Raw genomic sequence first — 27,490 nt, forward strand, 5'->3', positions numbered from 1 at the left:
AGTGTGCGCCCAGCGGGATCGCTGGCGCATGCAGGAAGAGGCAGAGGATGGGCGGACTGCCCGTGCAGGAGTGCGCGCCCAGCGGGATCGCTGGCACTTGTAGGTGGAGGAGGAGGTAGGATCGCTGGAATCAGCAGGAGGAGGAGGAGGAGGAGGCGTGACAGGCAGCAGAGGCAAAGGAGACCGACGAACTGTTGTGAGGGAGGACTCCGGCATGTGTGTGGGACAGTCCTCGTCGCCAGTGTTGTCAGGGATCGGGCAGAAAAGAAAACACACACAAACACGGAGGGTTGGATCGATGAACCTCTTTATTCAACGTCCAACTGTAACTGGCGCCAAGCGCGCCTTACCTCAACAACCTTCCCCCAATCTGTACGTCATTGTGCCCGCCCCTTTGTGGGCAGGGTCTGTCCTAACACTACGGTGACGGGCAACACTTGCCATGGTTTGTGCACTTTTCAGGCCATGGCCACCATGGTAGACACACCCCAAATGACGCCCCTCCCCCTCATTTTCTTACTACACTAAAAGCACTGCATGTATGGTTCCTAAAAGAAATCCATCACTGAAGAGCATGCACTGCATGCATGGGTGTAATTTGAGGGTGGGACAGGGGTGTTTGCCGCCCACCCCCCCCAACATTCATGGCACATCATTTTGTCCCCATTCACTTGACTGGAGCACCTTTTCTTCAAATATCATGTGGCCCCCAACATTTTCAGCAAAGTTACTCCACTGACTGTATGCCGGTTTCAGGTATTTAGCATGTGCATAGTAGAGACCCTGCCTCTCCAGCTCTGTCTTTGAGGCTGCAGCACTGAACAAGTGATTAAAGGGAATCCTTTACTGCGCAGCATGCTGCAGTGTGCAATATTAATATACTGGCCATTAGCAATAGAGACACTCCCTCTCCATCCCGGGGTTTCAAGCTGCGGCTACTGAACACGTGCCTAACTGGAATCCTTCCCTGCGGAGCATGCGCAGTGTGAAGGGTGCAGAAATGGCACATGCGCATTGGAGAGATTAAATCAATCGATTGTGGGCTGAACCGCGGTTACAGGACGCATGCCCAGTAGCAATTCACCACTACACAGCATGCGTAGTGTGACGTAAAATGGTACGGAACATGCGCATTAGAGAGAAGTTATCTCTCGATTGGCGGTTTGAACGCGGCGACCGAACGTATGCCCAGTGGGAATCTTTCACTGCGGAGCATGTGCAGTGGGTGTTGTTCATTCCTGAGCATGCGCAGTGGACACACTGCCCACCTCATGGCCTGTCCCTCTTCCCCCGCGGGGTCACCGACGCCCTGGATCCTCCTTATCTGCAGAGCTGGGAGTGGGAAGGTCAGTGGTTTAATATTCCCCTTAATTACAGCATCACATCCATTAAGATCCATGAAGGAGTGTTTCTGCCCCAGATATCTCCCTTTCTCGTTTTTTCACACTCCTGCTCTCCCCGGACACTCCTTTTCTGGCCTCTCCTCTCGCCCTCTGCCTGTCTCTGGGCCTTCGTCTTCTCAGAGGTCTTCCTCTCGGTCACTTACACTCCTCAGTCCCCTGCCTGTTCTTTTTATTCTATTTTACCTTGCAGAAAAGAATCATTGCAAAGCTGTCCATGACACTGCACAATATCTATTCTATAGGGGCAGGTTTTACTTAAAGGGAAGCATGGGCCCAGCAAGCTAGGTCAGCATGAGCCCAGCAAGCTAGGTCAGCACGAGCCCAGCAAGCTAGCTCAGCACTAGCTAAGCAAGCTAGGTCAGCATGAGCCCAGCAAGCTAGGTCAGCACGAGCCCAGCAAGCTAGGTCAGCACGAGCCCAGCAAGCTAGTTCAGCACGAGCCCAGCAAGCTAGGCCAGCACGAGCCCAGCAAGCTAGGTCAGCGTGTGCCTAGCATGCTAGGTCAGCACGAGCCCAGCAAGCTAGGTCAGCACGAGCCCAGCAAGCTAGGTCAGCACTAGCCAAGCAAGCTAGGTCAGCACTAGCCAAGCAAGCTAGGTCAGCACAAGCCAAGCAAGCTAGGTCAGCACGAGCCCAGCAAGCTAGGTCAGCACGAGCCCAGCAAGCTAGTTCAGCACGAGCCCAGCAAGCTAGGTCAGCACAAGCCCAGCAAGCAAGGTCACCACGAGCCGAGCAAGCTAGGTCAGCATGAACCCAGCAAGCTAGGTCAGCATGAGCCCAGCAAGCAAGGTCAGCATGAGCCCAGCCAGCTAGGTCAACATGAGCCCAGCAAGCTAGGACAGCATGAGATCAGCAAGCAAGGTCAGCATAAGCCCCGAAAGCTAGGTCAGCATGAGCCCAGCAAGCTATGTCAGCACGAGCCCAGCAAGCTAGGCCAGCACAAGCCCAGCAAGCTAGGTCAGCACGAGCCCAGCAAACTAGGTCAGCATGAGCCCAACAAGCTAGGTCAGCATGAGCCCAGCCAGCTAGGTCACCATGAGCCCAGCAGGCTTGGTCACCATGAGCCCAGCAGGCTCGGTCAGCACAAGCCCAGCAAGCTAGGTCAGCACGAGCCCAGCAAGCTAGGCCACCATGAGCCCAGAAAGCTAGGCCAGCACAAGCCCAACAAGCTAGGTCAGCACGAGCCCAACAAGCTAGGTCAGCACGAGCCCAGCAAGCTAAATAAGCACGAGCCCAGCAAGCTAGGTCAGCACGAGCCCAGCAAGTTAGGTCGGCCTGAGTCCAGCAAGCTAGGCCTGCCTGAGCCCAGCAAGCTAGGCCAGCCTGAGCCCAGCAAGCTAGGTCACCACGAGCCCAGCAAGCTAGCCCAGCATGAGCCCAGCAAGCTAGGTGTATACTTCATCACCAGTTCATACAGTACAGGCAGCGTCTTTGCTGTTCCAGTAGGCTACATCCGGACCAGTGGCATCACCATCAGGTCACACAATGTCAGGCGTATACTGCATCACCAGTTCATACTGTACAGGTAGAGTCTTTGCTGTTCCAGTAGGTATCCGGGACACTGGCATCACCATCAGGCCACACTATCTCAGGCTTATACTGCATCACCAGATCATACAGTACAGGCACAGTCTGTGCTGTTCCGGTAGGTATCCGGAGGGCTGGCATCACCATCAGACCACACAATGTAAGGCTTATACTGCATCACCAGATCATACAGTACAGGTAGCGTCTGTGCTGTTCCAGTTGGCTTCTGGGGCACTGGCATCACCATCAGGCCACACTGCCTCAGGCTTATACTGCATCATCAGATCATACAGTACAGGAAGAGTCTGTGCTGTGCCAGTAGATATCTGGAGCACTGGCATCACCATCAGGCCACACAATGGCAGGATTATACTGCATCAACCGCTCATACGGTACAGGCAGAGTCTGTGCTGTTCCAGTAGGTATCCACAGCACTGGTATCACCATCAGACCATGGAAAGACAGGCTTATACTGCATCACCAGCTCACACAGTACAGGCAGAGCCTCTGCTGTTCCAGTAGGCTACATCCGGAGCAGTGGCATCACCATCAGACTTTACCATGTTAGGCTTATACTGCATCACCAGCTCATACAGTACAGGCAGAGTCTGTGCTGTTCCAGTAGGCATCAGGAACACTGGCATCACCATCAGTCCATCAGACCACCCAATGTCAGATTTATACGGCATCAACTGCTCATACACTACAGGCATTATCTGTGCTGTTCCAGTAGGCATCCAGAGCAGTGGAATCACCATCAGGCCACACAATGTCAGGTGTATACTGCATCACCAGATCTTACTGTACAAGCAGTCGGTGCTGTACCAGTAGGTATCCGGAGTGCTGGCATCACCATCACACCAAACAATGTAAAGCGTATGCTGCACCACCAGCTCATACAGTACGGGAAGAGTCTGTGCTGTTCCTGTAGGTATCCGGAGCGCTGGCATCACCATCACACCATACAATGTAAAGCGTCTGCTGCACCACCAGATCCTACTGTACAGGCAGAGTCTGTGCTGTTCCAGTAGGCATCTGGGGCACTGGCAGCAGCATCAGGCCACACTGTCTCAGGCTTATACTGCATCACTATATCATACACTACAGCAAGAGTCTGTGCTGGTCCAGTAGGTATCCCGAGCACTGGCATCACCATCAGACCACACAATGTCAGGTCTATACTAGATCACTTGCTCATACATTACAGGTAGAGTCTGTGCTGTGCCAGTGGGCACCCAGTTCACTGGCATCACCATCAGACCACACAATATCAGGCATATACTGCATCACCCACTCATACAGTACAGGCACAGTCTATGCTGTTCCAGTAGGTATCCAGGACACTGGCATCACCATCAGGCCACACTATCTCAGGCTTTTACTGCATCACCAGATCATACAGTACACTCAGAGTCTGTGCTGTTCAAGTAGTTATCTAGAGCCCTGACATCACCATCAGATGACACAATGTCAGGCTTATACTGCATCACCAGATCATACAGTGTAGGCAGAGTCTGTGCTGTGCCAGTAGGTATCTGGAGCACTAGCATCACCATCAGACCACACAATGGGCCTCATTGCAAGAGTGGCGCTCCCGTAATGAAGGGTGCCTGTACGGAACTGGCAACCCTTCATTACGGGAGCGCATATTACGAGGTTCCCTTTGTGGGACCCAGAACAGACATCTGGTAAAACCAGACGTCCTTTCCGGGTCCCGCAAGGTGAAGAGGGAGCTAATAACGGGCCATTTGTAATGTGCCCGTTATTACCTCCCTCCCCATTCCCATTGAGCCCTATGGGGGCTCAAATGGCAGTGGGGATGGGTTCCTGCAAGGAGGAATTACCGGGTCCTCCCATGTCGGAATGACCCGGTAAGTCCTCATTGCTGCAACCCGGTATTGGAGTCCAGTATGGAGGCAGCCATGGCGCTAATATCACCATGGCTACCTCCATACTCGCAATGAGGCCCAATGGCAGGTTTATACTTCATCACTAGCTCATACTGTACTGGCATAGTCTATGCTGTTCCAGTAGTCACCCAGTTCACTGGCATCACGCTCAGACCACACAATGTCAGGCTTATACTGCATCACCAGATCATACTGTACAGGCATAGTCTATGCTGTTCCAGTAGGCATCCGGAGCACTGGCATCACCATCAGACCGCACAATGTCAGATTATACTGCATCTCCAGCTCCTACATTACAGGCAGAGTCTGTGTTGTGCCAGTAGATACCCGGAGCACTGGCATCCCCATCAGACCAAGCATTGTCAGGCTTATGCTGCATCACCAGCTCAAACAGTGTAGGCATTATCTGTGCTGTTCCAGTAGGCATCCGGAGCACTGGCATCACCATCAGACCACACAATGTCAGGCTTATACTGCATCACCAGATCATACTGTACAGGCATAGTCTATGCTGTTCCAGTAGGCATCCGGAGCACTGGCATCACCATCAGTCCAAACAATGGCAGGCTTATACTGCATCACCAGATCATACATTACAGGCAGAATCTGTGCCGTTCCAGTAGGCATCCGGAGCACTGGCATCACCATCACACCACACTGTCTCAGGCTTATACAGCATCACCAGCTGATACCATACAGGCACAGTCTGTGTTGTTCTGGTAGGTAACGGGAGGGCTGCCATCACCATCAGACCACACTGTATCAGGCTGATACTGCATCACCAGATCCTACTGTACAGGCAGTCTGTGCTGTTCCAGTAGGCATCTGGGGCACTGGCATCACCATCAGGCCACACTGTCTCAGGCTTTTACTGCATCACCAGATCATACAGTACAGGACGAGTCTGTGCTGTTCCAGTAGGCATCCGGAGTACTGGCATCACCATCAAACCACACAATGTCAGGCTTATACTGCATCACCAGCTTATACAGTACATTAGTCAGTGCTGTTCGAGTAGGCACCCAGTTCAGTGGCATCACCATCAGACCACACAGTGTCAGTCATATACTGCATCACACGCTCATACAGTACAAGCAGAGTTTGTGCTGTTCCAGTAGGCATCTGCAGCACTGGCATCACCATCAGGCCACACTGTCTCAGGCTTATACTGCATCATCATATCATACATGGTAGGCGGAGTCTGTTCTTGTCCAGTAGGTATCCGGAGCACTGGCATCACCATCAGACCACACAATGCAGATGGGGAGCAGGTGCAAGTGGATCTAGGTCACCTGGCCTAAGCCCCGCCCACCTGGTACCTTCCTGTCTGCTGCTCTTTTTCACCACTTAGCAAACCCCGCCCACCTGGTGCCTTCCTTCACCATCACTGTCTTGTGGCCATTGCTGGATTTGACTTTTATGGACTTCATTCATTCAAGGTGCGTCACTCTTTCTCAACTCTCATGCTGGACTTCCTTTGCATCTTGTACTCATGGTGGCAATGAATCATGCTGTTCCCATCTTCTTCTTGTATCCTGGCTTGCAACATTATGTGTTACTACTGACATCTGCAATTGTATTCACTCTCCACTCTTGCTTCTCTACTCTTTTTGACTGCTTACTCTTTGTTCTCTCCTCCTTCCCCTTCTCCCTTTTCCTATCTCCTCTCCTTACTTTCTTCTATGCACTTACTCTATCAGAATTGTCCCTGGACCTAATATGACAGCAACCTCGTCTGTTTCCTCCACCCTCCCATTACTGTTTTGTTCCTCCCCACCACCTCTCCAGCACTATCTGAAATGTCGTCAGTATATAGTATTATAGTCGCTTGTTTTGTTCCTCCCCTCCCTTTCTGCACATCTCTCCCTCACCTTTTGTTTTTCTCCGGCTCTACCAGAAATGTCGTCAGGCCTAGTACAGTAGTCGCCTGTCTGTTTCCATTTCCTTCCCACTCTCCCCCTCCCTTCGTTATCTATGTCTTAGCTCTTGCACTATCTGAAATGTCGTCAGGCCGAGTCCGATAGTTAATTTCACATGCTTACTGTTCATGGCTTGTAAGAATGTGGTTGTATTTTTCCTTGTTCCCTTCCTTGCCTTGAAGTGCTTTGAAACACATTGTGTATAGGCGCTATATAAATAAACAATCATATCATATCAATGTCAGGCTTATACTGCATCACCTGATCATACTGTACAGGCCGAGTCTGTGCTGTTCCAGTGGGCATCCGGAGTGCTGGCATCACCATCACACCACACAATGTCAGGCATATACTGCATCACAAGTTCATACAGTGCAGGCATTGTCTGTGCTGTTCCAGTTGGCACCCAGTTCACTGGCATCACTATCAGACCAAACAATGTCAGGCTATACTGCATCACCCGCTTATAGAGTACATGCAGCATCTGTGCTGTTCTAGTAGGCATCTGGGGCACTGATATCACCATCAGAAAACACGGTCTCAGGCTTATACTGCATCACCAGATCATACAGTACAGGAAGAGTCTGTGCTGTGCCAGTAGATATCCAGAGCACTGGCATCCCCCTCAGACCTTAGAAGGACAGGATTATACTGCATCACCAGATCATAATGTACAGGCAGAGTTGTTGCTGTACCAGTAGGTATCCGGACTGCTGGCATCACCATTACACCATACAATGTAAAGCTTATACTGCACCACCAGCTCATACAGTACAGGAAGAGTCTGTGCTGTTCCAGTAGGTATCCGGAGCACTGGCATCACCATCAGACCACACAATCACAGGCTTATACTACATCACCAGCCCATACAGTACAGGCAGAGTCTCTGCTGTTCCAGTAGGCACACAGTTCACTGGCATCACCATCATACCACACAATGTCAGGCTTACATTTCATCACCAGCTCATACTGTACAGGCATCAACTGTACTGTTCCAGTAGGCATCCAGAGCACTGGCATGACCATCATGCCACATAATGGCAGGCTTATACTGCACCACCAGCTCATACAGTACAGGAAGAGTCTGTGCTGTTCCAGTAGTCATCCGGAGCACTGGCATCACCATCAGACCACACATTCTCAGGCTTATACTTCATCACTAGCTCATACTGTACAGGCATCGTCTATGTTGTTCTAGTAGGCACCCAGTTCACTGGCATCACCAGCAGGCCACACTACCTCAGGTTTATACTGCATCACAAGCTCATACAATGCAGGCATGGTCTGTGCTGTTCCAGTAGGCACCCAGTTCACTGGCAACACCATCAGACCACACAATGTCAAGCTTATACTGAATCACCAGATCATACAGTGTAGGCGGAATCTGTGCTGTTCCAGTAGGTATCGGGAGGGCTGGCATCACCATCAGACCACACTGTCTCAGACTTATACTGCATCACCAGATCATACTGTACAGGCAGGGTCTGTGCTCTTCCAGTAGGCATCCCGAGCACTGGAATCACCATCAGACCACACAATCACAGGCTTATACTGCATCACCAGCTCATACAGTACAGGCAGAGTTAGTGCTGTTCCAGTAGGCACCCAGTTCACTGGCCTCACCATCAGACCACACAATGTCAGGCTTATACTGAATCACCAGATCATACAGTTTAGGCATAGTCTGTGCTGTTCCAGTAGGTATCTGGAGCACTGGCATCACCATCAGACCACACAATGTCAGGCTTATACTGCATCACCAGCTCATACACTACAGGCTGAGTGTGTTCTATTCCAGTATATATCCGGAGCACTGACATCACCATCAGACCACACAATGTCAGGCTTATACTGCATCAACCGCTCTTATAGTACAGGTTGTAAGCGACTTCAATTCAACACTACAGCTAAGTCAATGCCTAGTCTGGGATGCTGATGGAAGCCCTTATTGATGTATTTTTATGTCCAGTTCGTTTACTCTGGATGACAACCCTCATATAACACTCCTCTCTCAGAATCCCCCTGACCCCGCTGAGCCAAGAAGTAGGTTTGTTTTGCATATTTAAAAGGTTTATTTGAAAATTAAACAATATATATCTATCACACTTTTATAGTAAATTAATATTTGATAGCACACTCGTGAGGACGATAGTAATCAACAATAGATAATGTTACAGTGGTACACGCTTTTTGATGGCTTAGAAGAGATATAGAGAGGATAAAGTAGCTGAGAATGCTTTTATGGCTTCAAGGACAATGCAATAATGAATGACAATGCAGTACAAAAAATAAACTTGATATGACTTCAACAAAAGACAATGTAATCACTTTTCTTTGACAATTCACCCCCCCCCTTTATGCAAGGTAAAGAGATGGAAGGAAAGCACACAGTTCTCAGGAATGCAGTCAAATATAATTCAGTTCCCCCCTAGCAAGCTTAGAGGAAAACAGGTAGGAGTTTTAAACACAGGCAATATACTTTGATGTGGTATGCAAAGAAGTGAAAAATATGCTAAAATGATTTTAATTCCCTCTAGAGGTTCAGGGTGGGTGACAGATACTTTGTATTAGTTCAGGATCACTTTAGCAATGCTCTATGAGTGATTGTCAGGTTGCAAACGAATTTCAGCAAAGGAAAGCAAGGACAAATCTTTTTACATGTGGCTGAAATTAAGCAAAATGTCAAATCTCTGCAAATTTAGTCGCGTGCGTCGAGCACAATTACGGAAGGAGTATGAGGAGTAGCAAGTCGGTTTAGAGATTCCGGAGAAACGGCCGATTTAGTAACGGTAGTTTTTCGGACTTGAAATTTGAAAGCTCAGAATGACAGATGACAGTTTTCAGGTTTAAAGATGACAGAATGACACGATTCTAGGAGGCAGTTCTAAATAGGTTAAAATAGTTTGGATTAGATTATTTTAAGCTAAGAGATTGGTTTTGGCACAGTGCTAGCTGGGTACTCACATTAGATTTTGGACAGGAATGCGACTTCGTCACAGATAGGGTCAACCGGTTGGACTGGACTCCTGGCGATTCTCTCGCCACGGACGATCTCTGCCTGGTACTGCTCACTGGATAATTCAACCTTCTGGGTCAGCTCTGCTAGCGGCACTGCACATCGGTCTGGATCCCTGGTTCTGACAAAAGTTCTCGGCACTGCACGGCGGTCTGGTCTCTGGTTCTGACAAGAGTTCTTGCCAAAAATTCAAACAGCTCGCCCGGCTGTTGAATAGTTTGCAAGTGATTTGGAGGCCTGCTGAAAGAGGATTCAGCTTGTTGATTCAGGCCTCTCTGCTACAAATTCTGGAGTTAATTTCTCGTCTCTGGAGATTGATGGATTTGAAGTCTGGATCTCTGGATGTGAAGTCTGAAGTCAAAATGCTCCGCAGAAAGTGAAAAAGAAAGTCCTATCTGGCTTCCAGTGGCTCTTTTTATGTGTTTAGAAAGTTGGTGGGTCGGCTAATTCTGCATGCCCAACCCTCTCAACTTATCATTGCCCAGTTCCTCCTCTCTTCCTTGAATGGGGGAACTGGGTTGTGAGTCAGAGTGATGAGGTAGGTTTATGGTCAGAGGATTCTCCCCTTGTCAAATTGCACACAAATCTATTTCTGATCCAAATATATATTTATCTATGTACCATATTTCTAATATTATACGTCCAGTTAACATATTTTCTGTAGCACCAAACCATCCGATCCCTGTCTTTGTAAGATGTTGTGTCCACTTATGACAGAATTCTGCCCTTTTCATCCAGATCACAACTTCTAAACCTTTACAGATTTTACACAAATGTGCACCAGGGATATGGGTTTCAGATGATAAAGTGTCAGATTTTTAACATGCATCCATTTGGAGTAACAACCTTTTTTTCTGCTACTATCCCCAAGAACATACCACAGGGTCCTAACACCTCTTAAAATGTGCACAGAAAAATCACAAGAATGATGATGTTATTTATATAATGTTTACAAGTCCGCACTATGAATTATCCATCTTTTTAAAATTATGCTCTGGCCCCAAAGGGGTGTGGTTTTCCAAAGCACATGGTGGAATTTCTGGTTTATCCACTTCCCCCGAGCTCAGCTTGCTCACAGATGCAGTTCCCCTCCCAGTTTCTCCCAAGAGGAAGCCATTTTACGACCCCCCAACCCCAATATAACATTTGCCTGAGTCCAGGACAGGGCTTTGTTCAATTTCCTGCAGTCTGCAGGTACCACTCCCCTAATTCAATCAGAGAGGTGTCATCTCCTTTTGGCAGGGGCAGCAGGATGCAGCCAGGCCTGGGAAAACAGCTGCTGAATTCCCTCTCCTGTCGGGGGTAGTTGTCAGGCAGAATCCAGTTTCATTAAGCCAGGCTTCAGCTAAATGTCACTTTTGTTCCCAGTTTTTCTTCATTCAAATCAAACTTACAATTTTTACACATGCAGCTAGAATGCTGATTCTAAGTTCAAAACTATGACATTTAACAGTTGACACTCAAAAGTAGGTCACTCATTTAATTTAAACATTTCGATTTTAGTGGTTTTAAATCCAATTTCAGTTAAACGGCTGACATCCACAGCTCAGCCAGTTTTGTTATAAACATTGTTTTGGGCTCTTCATCTTTCCAGATTTTGTATGCACACAAAACTTCATTCTGCCAGATGTCTGCTGGTGTTCAGTAAGATTTTTTAATATCCTGCAATGTTTCAAATAGGCATTTTGAGCTTGCATTCAGGGAAACAAAGGTGATTTTAAAGCGCTTTTTTAGCCAACCGGCACTGTTGTTTTTCCTTTGGCACACATTTCACTCATGGGACTCCTGACCCATCATGCTTGCACTGGTGGGTGGCAGGTTAGGGAACCATTTTGGTGTGCGCACAAACTGCGCGGTTTTCCCGGATTCTGGCGCAACCGTGGGCTTTTCCGCCATCTTGGATTTTCTAAGCCCACAGCACCTAATGTTGCAGCATAATAGTCCAAACGTGGGTCAGGACACTCAACAAGGTATAGTAAGTGCTGTTACAGTAGGCTTCCAGAGCATTGCCATCACCATCAGACCACACAATGTGAGGCATATACTGCATCACCAGCTCATACAGTACAGGCCCAGTCTGTGCTGTTCAATAGGCATCGGGAGCACTGGCATCAGCATTACATCACACAATGTAAGGTTTATACTGTATCACCAACTCATACACTACAGGTGGAGTCTGTGCTGTTCCAGTAGGCATGCAGAGCACTGACATCACCATCAGACCACACAATGTCAGGCTTATACTGCATCACCAGCTCATACACTACAGGCAGAGTCTGTGCTGTTCCAGTAGGCATGCAGAGCACTGACATTACCATCAGACCACACAATGTCAGTCTTATACTGCATCACCATCTCATACACTACAGGCTGAGCCTGTGCTCTTCCAGTAGGCATCCAGAGCACTGGCATCACCATCAGGCCACACAATGGGCCTCGTTACGAGTTTGGAGGTAGCCATGCCGTCATTACCGGCATGGCTACCTCCAAATTCGTGTTCGGGTCTGGATTCCGAAAAAAGGGAATTACCTGGCCATTCCTTCTTTTGCAGGCCCAGTAATTCCCATTTCGAGTGGATTGTGTCCTCCAACGTATTCCTCATCTTAGATGTATTCCATCCAGCTTTGCTGCTCTTCAGAATTTTTTTTGGCAGAGGGCGCTGTGTGTCGATGTCATCGAGTCGATGGCCCTCGATGGCCTCCGTCTAGGGTGACGTCATCGGGTGTATAAGTAGCACGCACGGCGCCAGTTGGCCTCAGTTCCGTTTTTCCGCAGTTACGTTTCTTCGGACTTTCGGCGCGCCTCGAGTTCTGTGAAGAATATATATATAAATAAGAAGAAATATGTCCTCGTCATTGACACCAACCACGACCCTGAGATCGGGTTTCAAGAAATGCAAGTCGTGCGGCTCAAAAATGTCGATCAGGGACCCGCACCGCAAGTGTTTGTGGTGCCTTGGAGAAGGCCACGACATGGAGGCCTGTTCGAAGTGTCAGGCGACGGGGAAGGCCTTGCGAGAAAGGAGAGGAAAGCTACAGGTAGGTCGGAAGGATCGACTCATCGCTCGTTGTCTTCGTCAAAAAAATCGAAGAAACAATGCCACAGGTCTCCCTCCTCCTCGTCGTCAGATGAGTCTCCGAAAAAAATTAAATGCCCCACGAAACATTCGTCTTCCGAAGAGTGGGAAGCATTCAGGGTCAAATTGATGGAGGTGTTTGAGAAGGCGAAGCCTCGGTCCGCGCCTTCTTCGGAAGCCGGCCGGGAGTGTCATCGCTCCGACACTTGCGCGCCCTTGAGCCCGGGTGATCGTAAAAGGAAGGATAAGGAACCGTCCAGGACGCCGAGCAATAAACGCTTGAGTCGAGTCGACCACTCGAGGTCACCAACGCCGTCCGAGACCTATCACACCTCGAAGGGAAAATCGTCGAAGACTGCCTCGATGCCCTCGAAGCAGACCCTGTCGACGACCACTATGTCGTCGACGCCGTCAACGCCTTTGTCAACGTCGACGCCGAAACCCTCGGCGCCAATGGCTCCAACCAAGCCAGGGCTGCCAGAAAAAGAGAAGGAGAAAGTTACAAAACTTGTAATTTCTTCAGAGCCTGGTACTACACCTCTTCCTCCTCCTCTCCCCGAGAAGGTTTTCAAGCCTCTCCCTAGGAAGGAGTTTTTCAAATCCTTGACCTCAATTTTTGAGGAACAGGAGAGATCCGAGGAGGAAAATGTACCTTTTGGATTGGAATATGGCACCCCAAATGTCCCAGAATGCTTGATCTCAGAGGAAAGCAGAATGAGGGATTTGGTGGAGTCTTTACATAATGCAAGTGGCATTGACACTTCTCCTGAGAATGACTTTGGTAGACCAGATCCAGGAGAGCATGCCAGTCCATCTTACCGTCAGTTAATGACCAAGGTGGTAGATTACTTGGGATGGGCTAGACCACCAGCCCAATTCGTCCAAGACGATTTAACAGACATATTGTACCATGGTCCCACTGAAGACCCAGTACTACCTTTTCATGTAGCCTTACAAATCAGGGTGGCTAAGAATTGGGAAACTCTGGATTCTATTCCTCCGGTAAATAAGTCCCTTGCATCAAAATATCACCCAGCCAGTAGCGACCCCGGCTATCTGTCAAAACATCCAACTCCCGAGAGTCTGGTCATACAGGCAGCCACAGCTTCCACCAATCTTGCGTACCCGTCTATCCCTCCAGACATGGACGACAAGCGTGTGGATGGTTGGGCACAGAAGGTATTTTCAGCCGGGAGCATGGCATCAAAATCTGGCAACTCCACATGTGGCTTGGCTAAATTTTCGTACACTCTGTGGGAGTGCATCGCAATGACGGCGGAGCACATACCAGAAGGGGAAGAAAGGGAAGGTTTCCTAGCCATCGTTAGAGATGGAAAGGAGGCCATGCAGGAATCCCATTAATCTGGATTGGACACTGCGGATAGTGTAAGCAGGTCCATGGGCACCAGCACGGTAATGAGCAGGTTTGCGTGGTTACGGAAGTCGGGGTTTGCACCGGATGTACAGAACCGCCTTCTGAACATGCCTTTTGACGGGTCTCACCTTTTTGGCAACAAGGCTGACGAGAGCCTTGAGAGGTTGCAGACCTCAAAAGCAGCAGCCAAATCTTTAGGAGCTGCTATTAGGCAACCTCAGCCTTTTCGTACGCAAGGACAATCATGGAGGGGACGATCCTATCATTATTAAACCTCATATGGAAAGACGAGAGGAATGGCCAGTCAAAGGGGCCAAAGAAAGGTCACTCGTGGTGGACGAGGAAAACGTGCTAAACCAGCTCCAGCTGCAGCCTCTTTGCCATCAGCGGCTGCAACATCGCCACAAAACCACTTTGAGGACTTGCACCACAAAACACCTGTAGGAGGCAGGCTGTCGCAGCATCTGCAAGAATGGCGAGCCATTACTTCAGATGTTTGGGCTCTAGAAATAATAGCCCAAGGCTACTGCCTTCCTTTTCTAAAGCAACCTCAAAGCAATCCACCAGGGAGACACCCTTTGAAGTTTTCAAACCCACTCCTACAGCAGGAAGTTCTAACAGTGCTGGAGAAAGGTGCTATAGAACCAGTACCTGCAGCGGAGAGGAACAAGTGATGGTACTCCCTGTATGTTTTGATCCCCAAAAAGGACGGAGGACTGAGACTCATCTTGGACTTAAGAAACTTGAACAAGTTCCTCAGGAAAGACAAATTCAAGATACCCTTTCTCAGATCCGTCAGGCTCTTCAACTCCAGGACGGGTTGGTGTCATTGGACCTCCAGGATGCTTATTTTCATGTGCTGATTCATCTAAAACACAGAAAATACCTGAGGTTCGTAGTTGGCGACTCACACTATCAGTTTCGAGTCCTGCCATTCGGGTTGACCTGCGCCCCGAGGGTCTTCACCAAGTTAATGGTAGTGGTGGCAGCGCACCTCAGGAAAGGGGGGATTCATGTCTACCCCTATCTGGACGATTGGTTGATCACAGCGCGCTCTGCCGAGCAAGCACTGGATCATCTGAAAGTCACCTGCCACTTCCTCCACAAACTGGGCTTCTCCCTCAATTTCAAGAAGTCTCAAATTACACCTTCCCAACAGCTTCAGTACATAGGAGCTATACTAGATACATCCTTGGGAAGGTGCTCGCCTCCCAAGACGATGGCTCAAGACATTCTTCAGATGGTTTCCAAATTCCAAAATGCCCAAAATCTCCAGGCTTACGACTTTATTTTTGTTGTAAATTTTCTTTTTATTAGGTTTTAACACATTACAATTTTTCAATGGAAAAGAAACGAAATAGAAACAAAAGAAAAAGTTACATGTGGATTTGTAGGCGTTAGACAGGTGGAAATAAAAACCAGAATACATTGTACAATTTCGTAACCATGAACCAAACTGAATAACAGTGAAACATTTTACTTAGATTCCTCATTTTCTTCATTCTCTCACGCTTTCCTCCCACCCCTGGTGGACTAGGAAGTCGTTTTGCCAAGAAGTTGTGCTTGTATGGTCATGCGGTCATTGTCACAGCTTGAAACTTTTTCGATGTCATGTGTGCAGGGGTTCTCCATAGGGAGGGCTTCGTATCCTATCTTGATTTGGATGTCGTCTGGTCAGTAGTGTGGGATCAGGATCAAAGCGGAGGGCGGAGGGGGGACAGCATCAAGCGGGGAGGGACCTATTCGAGCCTCACGGGCATTGGACCATGTCCCACTAGAGTGGATGTCTATTTGATATATGTTTGGATAAAAAGTCAGACCACAGGGTCTCACACTGTGTTGCTCTGCCGTGGAGTGAGGCTGTGATTTTTTCCATGGTGCATATGTTCATTACAAAGTTTATCCATTCAGTCTCAGTTGGGGTTGTAGCTGATTTCCACTTGGTGGCTATTAAGGCTCGGGCTGCAAGCAAGAGATGGGGGGCCAAGCCTTGCATCTCTTCCACTCGTCATCTATTTTCTCTAGACCGAAAAGGACTAGGTGAGGGTCCGCTGTTCTCTGAATCCCGTCCAGGTGTCTAATCCACCCCAAGACCTCATCCCAATAGATCTTAATCTTAGGGCATCCCAACCACATGTGCCAGTAGTCCGCAACTCGTCCACATTCACGCTAACAGAGGGGGGGGGGTGACTGGTACGTTTTGGATAGTGTGTAGGGGTCATACTGCCAGCGATGCAAAAATTTTATGGAATGGAGCTTGTATTGGCACGATATGGATGTGCGCGTTGCCATACGGCACATATTATCCCACATGTCATCATCTATTTTTAGGCCCATGTCTTTCCCTTAACGCATCCTGAGATTAAGTGTGTTCCCTCATCCCGCTTCTACGAGTAATTTATACATGGCGTAAATCAGGCCTTTCCTGTCAGTTTTGGAGTCCAAGAGCTTTTTGAAGGGGGTGAGTTCTCTACTAAGTTTTGCCTTCCATGCCGCCTTCGTTAGGACCCCTTTGATCTGTAGATAATGGAAGGTGGATAGTACGCCTATATGAAGGGCCTCTGTCAGTTCCGGGAGAGTGATGAAGGAATCACATCAGAGGAGCTGTCCTAACCTCTCTAGTCCCGCCCCATACCACGCCTGGAATCTTTCAACATTGGGGATGTAGTTATTAATGCCCGGGGACCACAGGTGACTCAAGGGGGATGGCCACGTTGTGATTTCTCTTATCTCTGGACCTTATCTCCATATTTCCCATAAGGTGGCAAAAAGGGGATGCTCCCTTGTCTTCCTCAAGACTCTTTTTCTTGGGGACCATAGCCACTCCGAGAGTGTTGCTGGTTCTAAATAGTATTTGTCCATAGCTATCCTCTGAGGCTCTTTATGGTTGCGTAAGTGAGGGATGAGCACTCAAAGTTGAGCCGCGACATAATACTTCTTAAGATCGGGAAGGCCTACTCCTCCTTTGTCTTTGGGCAGTGTCAATATGCGGTAGGCGATTCTGGCTTTCTTCCCCTGCCACAAAAACTTTAGGGTCGCTTTTCGGACCTCGGTGAAGTATCGTTCCGGAATTTTAATGGGGAGCATCTGAAAGGGATAGAGGAACCTTGGGAGGCATGTCATTTTTATAGCATTAAGTCTGTCAAGCCACGAGATGCTTAGTTTATCCCACCTGGCTAGGTCTGCATGGAATCTCGCAAGGAGTTTTGGGACATTTGCCTCGTATAGGGTGTCTATTCGTTTTGTAATTTGAATCCCCAAATATTGCATAGCGTCATGTCCTAACGTCAATCCAAGGGAGGAATATTTTGTTTTATTCGCCTCTGGTGTGCCCTGGAGGGGGAACAGTATGGATTTAGATCGATTGACCTTAAACCCTGATAACTGGCCATATTCTTTGAGGAGAGATATAACTCGTGGGATGGATCTGGAGGGATTGACCACATGAAGGAGTATATCGTCAGCATATAATGCCAGTTTGTGTTCAGTATGACCCAGGTATATCCCTTCTATGCTGGGGTCCAATCGTATTTTATGCGCCAGGGGTTCAAGCGATAGGGCAAACAAGATAGCCGATAATGGACATCCCTGTCGGGTTCCTCGCTTCAGTCGGAACCACCTAGAACATGTCCCATTTACAAATACCCAAGCTGTGGACCTCGAGTAAACTGCCTGGATTCCCTTTCTGAGTTTAGGGCCCATACCAATCTTGCGAAGGACTCCCATCAGGAAGTCCCAGTCAACCCTATTGAATGCTTTTTCTGCATCGATGGAAAATAATGAAGGATCAGTATCCAGGTTGTGGGAGGTATGTAACAGGTGTAGGGTCTTATGCATGGTGTCTGCACCCTGGCGGCCAATATAAAACCAACTTGGTCGGGATGGATGAGGTGGGGCATGAATGACTCAATTCTAGCAGCCAGGACCCTTGTGTATATCTTTGCGTCTAGATTGATCAGGGAAATGGGGCGATATGATCCACATTTTTTGGGGTCCCTCCCCTCTTTCGGGATGACAGTTATTAGTGCTTTAACGAATGAGTCTGGAGGATTCCCTGTCTCTAGGATTTCATTAAATAATTCCGGTAGGAAGGGCGTAAGCTGGATGGCAAATGTCTTATAAAAACCTGCAGTGTACCCATCTTCGCCCGGGGATTTACCCTGTGTTAATCATTTTATGGCCTTGTGGATCTCCTCCTCAGTTATGGGGGCGTCCAGGGCCTCTGATTCAGTGGGCGACAGTTTGGGCATGTCGATGTCAGTCAGGTAGGAGCGAATACCGGACAAATCTGATACCGTCTCTGGGGTATACAGAGCTTCATAAAAGTCTGCAAAGGCTTCGGGAATGGTGGTGCTAGTTATAGGGGTGTTGGGGCCTCCATCAACTATTTCCTGCACTTTGCGTTCTGCCTGTTGTGCTCGCAGCCTGGCCGCCAGCAACGCATCCGCCTTGTCCCCTTTCTCATAAAATTTTTGTTTAAGGAAGAGGAGTTTGCGAGTTATTTTATCATGTTCCAGGTGACGGAGTTCCTCCCTTTTTGTCCGCACTTGGCAGGCTTTTTCATGGTGTAGCACATCCCCGCCCCTCGCCTCATTTTCTAGTTGGGTGATTTCCTTGCGGAGTCTGTTTTCGATCAAAGCCCTCTCTCTTTTCTTTTTGGCTCCCTCCTTTATAAGGATTCCCCTCCAGGTCGCCTTGCCCGCATCCCAGGCCCTTTGTCTAGAAACATCCCCAGTATGATTCATTCGAAAGTATTTGGTGATCTCAGTTTCCATTTCCAGTTTAAAGACAGGGTCTTTCCATAGGGTTTTATTGAATCTCCAATTCCCACCTCTTAACTGGCAAAGACTCCCATACCATGTCAGCGATCACCATGTCATGATCAGACCATGTGATTGGTGTGATTTCTGTGTGTGAGGTCGTACCGAATAAGTCCCTTGAGAAATAGAGGTGGTCGATGCGGGTGTAGGTGTTGTGTGGGGCTGAAAAAAAAATGTAGGCTTTCTCTGTAGGGTGCATTTGTCTCCATACATCAGTCAGTCCATAGAGTTCCATCATTGACCTGAATTGAGCGTGATCTCCTCCAAGTTTTTCGCGCGTTTCTGGATTACCAGGTTTCCAATCAAGCGTGGGATATGTCCATATATTAAAATCTCCCCCAAGGATGACATGACCTGTTGACTCTAACATAATCTTGGGAATTGTTTTGGATAGAAATCTAACTTGCCCTACATTGGGGGAATAAATGGTGGCACTCGTAGTGGACACATTCCCAACGGTCCCCGAAACCAGTAGGGCACGGCCCTCAACACCTGACCAGACCTTTGTGACCTTGAAGTCCAACCCCTTCCTAACGAGAATTCCCACTCCCCCACCTCCTCAACGGTCCCGAGCCCCAAAATTCCATCCCGGAAAGCTTCCCCAAGACCACCCTCTCCTCTCCTTTCATATATTTAGTCTCCTGCAATAGAAGGATGTCAATATTTGATCTGCGAAATTCTCTGTAGACAAGTGATCTTTTTGTTGGTGAATTAAGACCTTTCACATTTAACGTCCCCACCCTTATCGCGAGCAAACTCGTAATGTGGCGGCCCAGTATGAACGGTGCCGGTACCTTACCGGCACCGTTCATACTGCGGCCTCCAGGGTTGTATTGTGGCCCAATGTCAAACTTGTCCTGCATCACTAGCTCATACAGTACAGGCAGAGTCTCTGCTGTTCCAGTATGCATCCAGAGCACTGGCATCACAAACAGACCACACAATGTCAGGCTTATGCTGCATCACCAGCTCTTGCAGTACAGGAATAGTCTGTGCAGTTCCATTATGCATCCAGAGCACTGGCATCAGAAACAGACCAAGCAATGTCAGGCTTATACTGCATCATCAGCACTTACAGTACAGGCAGTGTCTGTGCCGTTCTAGTAGGTTTGCGGAGCATTGGCATCACCATCAGACCACACAATGTCAGGCTTGTACTGCATCACCCGCTCATACAGTACAGGCATTGTCTCTGCTGTTCCAGAAGACATGCGAAGAACTGACATCACCATCAGACCACACAATGTCATACTTATACTGCATCATCTGCTCATACAGTACATGCAGAGGCTGTGCTGTTCCAGTAGGCACCCAGATCACTGGCATCACCATCAGATGACACAAGGCCAGGCCTAGACTGCATCACCAGCTCATACAGTGCAGGCATAGTCTGTGCTGTTCCATTAGGCACCCGGAGCACTGGCATCGCCATCGGAACCCACACAATGTCAGGCTTATACTGCATCAAAGGCTCATATAGTACAGACATAATCTGTGCTGTTCCAGTAGGCACCCGAAGCACTAGAATCACTATCAGACAACACAATTTCAGGCTTATACTAAATCACCTGCTCATTCAGTTCAGGCAGAGTCTGTGCTGTTCCAATAGGCATCTGGAGCACTGACATCACCATCAGACCACACAATCTCAGGCTTATAATGCATCACCAGCTCATACAACGGTTCATAATGGTGCCGGTGCATCCACACCGTGTGCTTGCGGGTGCCTTCCATTCCGCCATGGCAGGCCTGGCGGAATTGAAGGCACCCGCGAGCACAACTCTAAGGATGGTGGTGCGGTAGCAACGGTGCCGGTGCCTTCCAGGCACAGTTGTTACCGTACCGCCATGCTCGTAATTAGCCAAAATGTCAGGCTTTTACTGCATCACCAGCTCATACAGTACAGACATAGTCTGTGCTATTCCAGTAGACTTGCAAAGCACTGACATCATCATCAGACCACACAATGTCAGACTTATACTGCACTATCTGCTCATACAGTACATGCAGAGAATGTGCTGTTCCAGTAGGCACCCGAAGCACTGGCATCACCATCAGACAACACACTGTCAGGCTTATACTGCATCACCAGCTCATTCAGTTCAGGCAGCCTGTGTTGTTCCAGTAGGTATCCGGTGCACTGGCATATCCATCGGATGACATATTTGTCAGGCTTATACAATATCGCCATCTTGTACAGTACAGGCCTATTCTGTGCTGTTCCAGTAGGCATCTGGAACACTGGGATCACCATCAGACAACACAATGGGTCTCATTACAACCCCGGCGGTAGCCATTCCATCACCATCTGACCACACAATGGGCCTCATTACGACTCATAACGCCTTCCCCACTCCCATTATGCCCTATGGGGCAAAATGGGAATGGGGAAGGGAAAATGGGAAAATGGGGATTTACCGCCCCGCCAAGGTTGGAATGGGGCGGTAAGTCCGCCTACCACCATGGCGTAAACTTAGTTTACGCCATGGTGGTAAAGTCACGGCCCAGGCGGTAACTTACCGCCTGGGTCGTAATGAGGCCCTATGTCAGACTTATACTGCATCATCTGCTCATACAGTACAGGCAGACTCTGTGCTGTTCCAGTAGGCACCCAGAGCACTGGCATCACCATCAGACCACACAATGCCAGGCTTATACTGCATCACCAGCTCATACAGTACAGGCATCGTCTGTGCTGTCCCAGTAGGTATCCTGAGAACTGGCATCACCATCAGACAACACAATGTCAGGCATATACTGCATCACCAGTTCATGCAGTACAGGCATAGTCTGTGCTGTTCCAGTAGTCACCCAGTTCACTGGCATCACGCTCAGACCACACTATCTCAGGCTTATACTGCATCACCAGATCATACATTACAGGCAGAATCTGTGCCGTTCCAGTAGGCATCCGGAGCACTGGCATCACCATCACACCACACTGTCTCAGGCTTATACAGCATCACCAGCTGATACCATACAGGCACAGTCTGTGTTGTTCTGGTAGGTAACGGGAGGGCTGCCATCACCATCAGACCACACTGTATCAGGCTGATACTGCATCACCAGATCCTACTGTACAGGCAGTCTGTGCTGTTCCAGTAGGCATCTGGGGCACTGGCATCACCATCAGGCCACACTGTCTCAGGCTTTTACTGCATCACCAGATCATACAGTACAGGACGAGTCTGTGCTGTTCCAGTAGGCATCCTGAGAACTGGCATCACCATCAGACAACACAATGTCAGGCATATACTGCATCACCAGTTCATGCAGTACAGGCAGTGTCGGTTCTGTGCGAGTAGGCATCCGGAGCACTGGCATCACCATCAGATGACACAATGTCAGGCTTATACTGCATCACCAGCTCATACAGTACAGGCATAGTCTTGCTGTGAATTAGTCGCCCTATGATGTGCGTCTTTTCTATTAATACAAAGTCGGCATCTGGCGGAATCCAGGAAGTCAGGGTTGCTTTGCAGGTATGGAGACCGCAAAAGAGCCATGCCCCACATTGTCATCTGCTCACTGCCATCAAGCTTTCCTTACCTCTTTGTTACTGGTCTGCCATCCTTTCTCTGCAGCGTAGAGCCAGTTAGCTGACCACTACTAGCAATGACCGACATACAGGTTAGACATTCCCCAGACTACAAAGACCCCACTTCTTCACGCTGTGTTAATCCTGGCTGTGGGCCATGGTCTAGGAATGCTCAGTAGGTCCCAGGTTTCTTGATTTCTGTGTTGATGCTTTTTATGTAGTATTCAGTAGTATTCCAGGATGTTATGAAACCAGTTTTCTATTGTGAAAACATTCCTTTTTGCTTTTCACATATGCTATTTCAAACAAGAATGATATTTTTGTCATTTATGAAGCACTAATTCTCGTTTTCCTTTTCCTTCAAACAGAGCAAATAAAGCAGAAATAATATTGACGACAGTGAAATGTTTTTAAAAGGTATTTTATAAGAAAAGTTTCCACTAATTGCTGCATCTTGCGAACGTGTTCTTGCCCATGACACAGTCACTCCCAAATTATAGCTTCCTACCATGGGACAACTATTTCACAGACATTTAACTAAAAAAGACTATAATTGTTAATGATTTTGGAGCATGAATTCAAATCCTGTGTCCAGTCAATAGCAATCGCTAAGGAGGTCATCTGTCTGCAACCCATATGATAACCCTGTACCACTAACAGCGGGTTTGTGTCATCACGTTATGTACACAGATAAGGCCATACAAATATGCTCAGTTGGCATTGTTTGATGGATATGAGAATGGCTACACAAGAGATTCTAACCTCAGAGTGCCTATATACATGGACTAAAGAACCTTCAGCCTCCTCTCCACAATACATTTAAGAATACACTAAGCAGAGGCCCCTTGTAAATGCGCTGACGACCAAAACATTCAATACAAATGGCCATCTAATGACGCTTCTTATGAGCCAGAAGGAATATGACTATACAAGTGTACTGGTGACAATTCTTCCAGAACATAGAGCAATCTAATGGTAGACCACTGATTTTATTTTGGAGGGAGGAGAGAAAGTGAAAATTCAGAGGAGATGCTTATGGCTTCCACTTTAAAGTAGACACATATTTTCTTCATTAATTGGTACTTGTATACCCACTTTATGAAATATTATCTAAGGCAACACACTGGCGTGCTACATGTGAAAAGGTGCTCAACATTATCTTTGGACATCCCTGCTGAACCTTTCTTCTATTTTCAGACTTGCCTGCTGTGCCCGAGGATTGAGGTTAATTCTTGACATTCATGTGTGTAAAAATGCACCTGACCTTGTGAGACCGTCCGCGACATTCGGATTGTTATATAAATATACTGAATTTGACGAGGAGCATTTTACAAAGAAGTTACTATTTAAAAATAGCATCCTAACAATGGAGGTACTTTTTGAATGTCCTGAATGTGAACCAACTTTCAAGGAAACATGTCATATATGTCCACATCAGAGATGTCACATTGAAGAGACAGAACATAAAGGTTCTGAATGTGACAAGGCTTTGAAAGAAACAAGTCATCTATTGGTACATCAGAGCAATCACACTGGTGTGAAACCATATACATGTTCTGAATGTGATAAGTCTTTCAAGCAGAGAGGTGACCTTGTGAGACATCAGAGAACTCACACTGGGGGGAAACCATATACATGTTCTGAATGTAATAAGTCTTTCAAGCAGAAGGGTGAACTTGTGGTACATCAGAGAAATCACACTGGGGACAAACCATATACATGTTCTGAATGTGATAAGTCTTTCAAGGAAAAAGGTAAACTTGTGCTACATCAGAGAATTCACACTGGGGAGAAACCGTATACATGTTCAGAATGTGATAAGTTGTTCAAGCGGAAGGATAATCTATTGGTACATCAGAGGATTCACACTGGGGTGAAACCATATACATGTTTTGAATGTGATAGGTCTTTCAAGCACAATTCAAGCCTTGTGATACATCAGAGAACTCACACTGGGGTGAAACCATATACATGTTCTGAATGTAATAAGTCTTTCAAGCAGAAGGGTGAACTTGTGGTACATCAGAGAAATCACACTGGGGAGAAACCATATACATGTTCTGAATGTAATAAGTCATTCAAGCAGAAGGGTGAACTTGTGCTACATCAGAGAAATCACACTGGGGTGAGACCATATACATGTTCTGAATGTAATAAGGCTTTCAAGCAGAAGGGTAAGCTATTGGTACATCAGAGAAATCACACTGAGGAGAAACCATATACATGTTCTGAATGTGATAAGTCTTTCAAGGAAAAAGGTAAACTTGTGCTACATCAGAGAATTCACACTGGGGGGAAACCGTATACATGTTCAGAATGTGATAAGTTGTTCAAGCGGAAGGATAATCTATTGGTACATCAGAGGATTCACACTGGGGTGAAACCATATACATGTTTTGAATATAATAAGTCTTTCAAGGAAAAAGCTAAACTTGTAATACATCAGAGAAACCACACTCGAATGAAACCATATACATGTTCTGAATGTGATAAGTCTTTCAAGCACAAGGGTGATATTGTGGTACATCAGAGAAATCACTCTGGGGTTAAGCAATATACATGTTCTGAATGTGATAAGTCATTCAAGCAGAAGGGTAATCTGTTGGTACATCAGAGGAATCACACTGGGGGGAAACCATATAAATGTTCTGAATGTGATAATTCTTTCAAGCAGAAGGGTGATCTTGTGGTACATCAGAGAAATCACACTGGTGTGAAACCATATACATGTTCTGAATGTGATAAGTCTTTCAAGCAGAGAGGTGACCTTGTGAGACATCAGAGAACTCACACTGGGGAGAAACCATATACATGTTCTGAATGTAATAAGTCTTTCAAGCAGAAGGGTGAACTTGTGGTACATCAGAGAAATCACACTGGGGAGAAACCATATACATGTTCTGAATGTAATAAGTCTTTCAAGCAGAAGGGTGAACTTGTGCTACATCAGAGAAATCACACTGGGGTGAGACCATATACATGTTCTGAATGTAATAAGGCTTTCAAGCAGAAGGGTAAGCTATTGGTACATCAGAGAAATCATACTGAGGAGAAACCATATACATGTTCTGAATGTGATAAGTCTTTCAAGGAAAAAGGTAAACTTGTGCTACATCAGAGAATTCACACTGGGGAGAAACCGTATACATGTTCAGAATGTGATAAGTTGTTCAAGCGGAAGGATAATCTATTGGTACATCAGAGGATTCACACTGGGGTGAAACCATATACATGTTTTGAATGTGATAGGTCTTTCAAGCACAATTCAAGCCTTGTGATACATCAGAGAAATCACACTGGAGAGAGACCATATACATGTTCTGAATGTGATAAGTCGTTCAAGCGGAAGGATAATCTATTGGTACATCAGAGGAATCACACTGGGATGAAACCATATACATGTTCTGAATGTGGTAAGTCTTTCAAGGAGAAGGGTGAACTTGTGCTACATCAGAGAAACTACACTGGGGGGAAACTGTACACATGTTCTGAATGTGATAAGTCGTTCAAGCTGAATGGTAAGCTATTGGTACAGTAGATAAATCACACTGAGGGGAAACCATACATGTTCTGAATGTGATAGGTCTTTCAAGCACAATATAAGCCTTGTGGTACATCAGAGAAATCACACTGAGGGAAACTGTATACATGTTCTGAATGTGATAGGTCTCTCAAGCACAGTAGAAGCCTTTTGATACATCAGATAAATCACACTGGGCTGAAAACCATAGTCAGGTTCTGAATGTAATAAGTCTTTCAAGCAAACATGCAAACTAGGGATTTATCAACAAATTCCCACTGGTGAGAAACCATATGCATGTTGTGAAGGTGATAGGTCTTCTTAGCAAAGTAGAAGCCTTGTGGTACATCAGAACAATAACACTGGGGTGAAAACATGTACATGTTCTGAATGTAATACATCTTTCAAACAGAATCTATTGGTACATCAGAGAAATCACACTGGGGTAAACATGTATGTTTATACTATACCTAGTCATTCAAGGTGAAGAGTATTCTATTGAATATACATGTCTTCAGTGTGATAGGCATTCAAGCAAAATTATCAACTTGTGATACATCAGAGAACTCACACTGGTTTGAAACATACTTTGAATGTGATATGGGTTTAAGCAAAAGTGTTAACTAGTGCTATACCATATAAATTACAGCGTGGACAAGCAGTATACATGGCCGCAATGTGAAAAGGCTTTCTAGCAACATGATCAACTTGTGATACAACAGAGAAATCACACTGGGGGAAAAGCCACATGCATGTTCTGAATGTGATAAGACTTCCAAGCAACAGCATAACATAGAACTACATTAGCAAAATCACCCTGGGGCAAAATCATATACATGTTCTCAATCTGATGAGGATTTCATTTACAAACGTAGTCTATTGAAACACCACAAAATAAAACAGACACGCAGAGGCCATACATATGTTCTAAATGTCAGAAGAATTTCAGGCAAATCCATGGCTTATGGCGACATGGGGGAATTCATAGGTGTGTACATGGACGACTCTGACACCAAAAACATTAACTATTTACAAGGTCCCCTGCACTGGACCCTGCTGTTTTTGGAGAGTAAAGTTCCTAAACTATGGGGAAAAAGCAAAGTGTATGTCATTATCTGATTTTTCCTGTTGCAAGTCTTTCTGTGATACAGAAGGTACAAGTTCAATAATTCATTGGACTAAATGATTTCTCAAAATATGTATTAAGCTGAACATATCTCACTGTATGTACATACTAGAAGTTATTAAAAACAATTCATGATTGGTGAAAAAGTAATACAGAACAAAGCTTACATCTGTATGTTTCGTTTTTCAGGTGTTTCGTCTGTGAAAACTGTATTGTGCAATATACTATCCGATGAATTAAAAATAAATACATTAAATTTA

At 46.9% G+C, this 27,490-nt stretch overlaps 1 protein-coding gene across 1 annotated transcript; it reads left to right on the forward strand.

Annotated features, from left to right (window-relative positions):
* Positions 1-1,239: 1,239 nt before the first annotated feature.
* Positions 1,240-27,490, forward strand: LOC138516971 (zinc finger protein 268-like). Its single transcript, XM_069632456.1, has 2 exons — positions 1,240-1,346; positions 22,953-27,490. The coding sequence occupies exon 2, from the start codon at positions 23,951-23,953 to the stop codon at positions 26,120-26,122; it is 2,172 nt and encodes a 723-aa protein (XP_069488557.1). The 5' UTR covers positions 1,240-1,346; positions 22,953-23,950; the 3' UTR covers positions 26,123-27,490.

The sequence above is a fragment of the Ambystoma mexicanum genome, chromosome 6q (assembly GCF_040938575.1).
Source record: "Ambystoma mexicanum isolate Mex_15411 chromosome 6q, UKY_AmexF1_1, whole genome shotgun sequence".
NCBI classification, from domain to species: Eukaryota; Metazoa; Chordata; class Amphibia; order Caudata; family Ambystomatidae; genus Ambystoma; species Ambystoma mexicanum.

Coding starts and splice junctions, on each gene's coding strand:
- LOC138516971 (XM_069632456.1), top strand. CDS start 23,951: ATGGAGGTACTTTTTGAATGTCCTGAATGTGAACCAACTTTCAAGGAA.